Source organism: Sitodiplosis mosellana, unplaced genomic scaffold (assembly GCF_009176505.1).
Source record: "Sitodiplosis mosellana isolate CC-2019 unplaced genomic scaffold, AAFC_SMos_1.0 Smas_scaffold_6170, whole genome shotgun sequence".
NCBI classification, from domain to species: Eukaryota; Metazoa; Arthropoda; class Insecta; order Diptera; family Cecidomyiidae; genus Sitodiplosis; species Sitodiplosis mosellana.
The window spans coordinates 305,760-309,272 of NW_022601411.1; the positions used below are offsets into that span (position 1 = coordinate 305,760).

Here is a 3,513-nt window from a genome sequence, read left to right on the forward strand (position 1 = left end):
TGGGTTCATTTCCTGTTGGATTCGGGAAAAAATAACAAAAATCAATAGACCAAACTTAAAACCAACCATGAATAACTTAATATTGATGGCAAGTGATTCAATTAAATGCAAACCACGTGTTCAACTTACACACTCAATATTATAGCGACATCTATTATTAAAATAGCTTGTAGTAAATGCATTTATAGCATTTCCCTGTAGTTGCGATATTTCCTATTAAGTTCCCTTGTAGTACTGACACATTCATGTTTGACACTTGTTAACTACATACCACAGGGGAATTTAATAGGTAACATCGCAACTACAGTGAAATGCTATGAATGCGTTTACTACAAGCTATTTTAATAATAGATGTCGCTATAATATTGAGTGTGTAGTATGCACTCATCGCACACGTTCAAAAGTTGGATTATATTTCACTTATTTTCATGAGCATTTATTGATTTTCGCGATTTTTTTTTCTCGACTGAATCACAAATTCGCTTACTCAAAAATTGTATCCAAATGAATAGAAAAAGGTCGAACTCTTACGTTTGTCGTCGATTCTTTTTTGCTGCAAAATATTTTTTCACGTAACTTTCAATATGTCTGCCCCACACGGTGATAATTGACTGAACTCATTGTTGAGGTGGCCGCTCAACACAGACTGTAAACTACGGATACTAGGAGTCATACATTTGCAAGCGTGCTGTTTGTATTGGTGTGTTTCGTTAAGTTTCGCAACGACGTCAAGTACTAGACACTTCATGTCGATTAGTAGCTCTCTTCTGAGCTACTTCAGAGCTCAATTCAAAAATATCGGTTGAACTAATCTACAAATTTCCGATTTCAAATTCAAATTTGACTAAAAAATCTTTTGAAACGAAACGTGTTTGTTAATCAACTTTTTCTATTTTATGAAAATAAATTCATTTTTGTACAAAATCCATCTGCCATTGGAAATCAAAATCAACGCTATGAAGCGCAATGGTAATATATTCAGCAATTCCAAAACCTTTCAGAGTTGCTTTTGTCCCTATCGGAAGTTCACTGACTTGAATCATGAATAACGTTTGAAATGTCATTTCTTACAGACATTTCTGCATTTTATATACTTCCAAACTAAACCGTACAGATGCCGTTAGAGCATGCATTACTGAATATTTTCCATTTATAGCGCATATTGTTGATCAAAATCTTTGATGAGTTAGCAACATACAGTGGGCCCTCGGAAATTGAAACATTCAGAAATTAGAAGAAACAACAACAAATACATTGAAAAGAGCTTCTAATTTCAGAGGTACTAATGCAATGCTCGAGCGTCAAACTACCTCCAATTTTCGAGGGTCCACTGTACTAACTTTGATTAAAGTAATGAGATTTTAAATTCTATCGCAAAAAGTGATATCTATTGTCACTTGTCCGAAGTAAATTTGGTTTAACTGAATATTCATTGAGTCACGGCAAAGAAATAGAATGCATGACCGAAAGCAAACGACAAACATGCTGAATCCTCTATTCATGATAAAAACAAGTCGGTCAAGCAACAGCAAATTCATTCGTTGTATTTATGTCGGCATGTAAACACATACGTAACACAGAATCGTGCCTGTCTGGCGAGCGCAAATAAATTTCAACGGTCATCAAATAAACAAAAAATTGTTCGATTTTGATTGCGACTTGTCTGCCTTCCACTTCGTATTGAGCGAACACAAAATCCGCTTCTTTCTCGAGAACATTCAAATGTCAATTGGTCTGAAGTCAAATTGCAAGCGATTGCTTTTTGGTAACACAATGCGTTGACGGAGTGGAGTGGTGTGTGCGTATATATGTTTCAGTCACAGCCAGATCGGGTTTGTATTTTTTGCCATAATACTTTCATCATAGATGTCCATGGGAACCTATAATCAGAATTGCCCATGTGTAAGTCCCTCACAATTTCAAAATGAACTGTTCTGCACTAGAAAGGAAAAAAACACACAAATTCGATGGACGCTTTGTGAATGAACGGCTGAATACACCTTGATTGAGATAAGCATAAGTGTCGCATATGAATGACCTTATACACTTTTCATTCATCGGCCCACTACACCAAAAATATGGCATGAGATAGATCTCTTCTGTGTGATACATATAACATATGAAACGATTGTATTTTTGCTGCAGCGAAATATTTTTTTTATTGGAAGTTTAAGTTGAACATTGAAATTGAATTTTTTTTTTCATTTTTTTTGGTACGGTGAGCGAGAGAGAGGCCGGAGATATTTATGGTCTTGTCGTAGCAGTCATATTTTCTGGTTTTCATTGGCCAATTCTGTGATTAAAAATGATTTGGAGCATTAGAATTTATGGCACAAGGGCTGTAGCAAATATGACAAATGGATGGGAATTGTTCAACTTTTTACTAACTTTGATGTAAGGTCTATTGGTTCATAGGATGCAACTTCCGGAATTGATTGGACGGAGTCAGCACTTGGCATAGGCTCAGATGCATGTTCGCATTCGGCGCTGTGGACGTGTTCAGCTGCAGCTTGTTTTCCCTTCTTACCCTTTTTCTTGCCCTTTCCTTTCTTTGACTTTTTCTTTCCAGCTTCCACATGACCAGGAGCTGCTTGAAGAGGCAGTTCGCTTGAGATTTCTTCGTTTGCGCTTTGGTCTATTGCGAACTCTTCACCTGTGCTCATTGCTGTTGGCTTGGCTGCGTATTTATCTTTGTTAGCTACGCCTTTTCCACCCTTTTGCCTGAAATATAGACGGATTTTTTTTTTCAAATTAGTTAGTCTCAGTCAGTCTTCCTCGTTCTCTGTTCATCCTACTGGTTTTGCTGTTTCTTATTTCGTTTCCCGTCAGTTGGTCTGTAAATGAGAGATAGAGAACAGTTGTAGTTTGAATTTTAACATTTTTGTTTGAATTTTGAACTTCGAATCAACTATTGCGAAGCTCATGATTTCAATATAAAATGCTTACAGAGTCACCACCGCCAAAACGACGAGAGCGATCACAAAAATGTTGCGGAATGATGCCATTTTGCTTCTGGAATTGAAGAACTGCTTGTTTCTTCGAGATGAATCCTCAAATTTTACTGACTTACCTTCGTTCGGCTTCCCTATTTATACACCGTTTACTCGCATATTTTCAAGCAATTAAAACTGGAGTATGCAAATTTCCTACTTAATTTGCAAATATATTACTTACTATTCTGTATTTTCTTGCCAAAATTACGGTGTTTTGGCACTCATAAGCAATTTAATTGATCCAATGAATATTACCAATCGCAAATAGCGACTTTAATTTGATAATATGTGACGTAAATTGTCTTAATTACAAATATTTCGTCTCATTTAGGTTTGTTTTGCTAGTAATTTTTAATATCATCGAAATTAATGATATCGGAGAGTGTCAATACGTAAATTTGATCAATTTTGCCAAAAACACATTTCAAATTAAAATGATGTGCCACAGAAATCGATAAGTGACTTTTGTTGAAACCATACCATTCCATTTTTAATGAACTTTTTAAATCATTCGAAGATT

General features: G+C 35.7%; 1 protein-coding gene across 2 annotated transcripts; it reads right to left on the reverse strand.

The window, feature by feature from the left end:
- Positions 1–2,143: 2,143 nt before the first annotated feature.
- Positions 2,144–3,513, reverse strand: LOC129575855 (uncharacterized). Of its 2 annotated transcripts, XM_055460000.1 has the most exons (5): positions 3,071–3,513; positions 2,947–3,012; positions 2,796–2,834; positions 2,389–2,721; positions 2,144–2,293 (listed from the first exon to the last, which is right to left on the reverse strand). In XM_055460000.1, exons 2-5 carry the CDS (start codon positions 3,003–3,005, stop codon positions 2,281–2,283), a joined length of 444 nt encoding a protein of 147 aa, XP_055315975.1. In that variant the 5' UTR covers positions 3,006–3,012; positions 3,071–3,513; the 3' UTR covers positions 2,144–2,280. The 2 variants fall into 2 exon arrangements, with proteins under 2 accessions (XP_055315975.1, XP_055315974.1); XM_055459999.1 differs by having other exon boundaries at positions 2,947–3,077.

Bases quoted from the DNA above. Each gene is read 5' to 3' on its own strand.
- LOC129575855 (XM_055460000.1), bottom strand. From the start codon at position 3,005: ATGGCATCATTCCGCAACATTTTTGTGATCGCTCTCGTCGTTTTGGCG. The intron at 2,835-2,946 runs GTAAGCATTTTA...TCTCATTTACAG, and splicing joins GTTTTGGCGGTGGTGACTCT to ACCAACTGACGGGAAACGAA. The intron at 2,722-2,795 runs GTAGGATGAACA...TCTATATTTCAG, and splicing joins AATAAGAAACAGCAAAACCA to GCAAAAGGGTGGAAAAGGCG.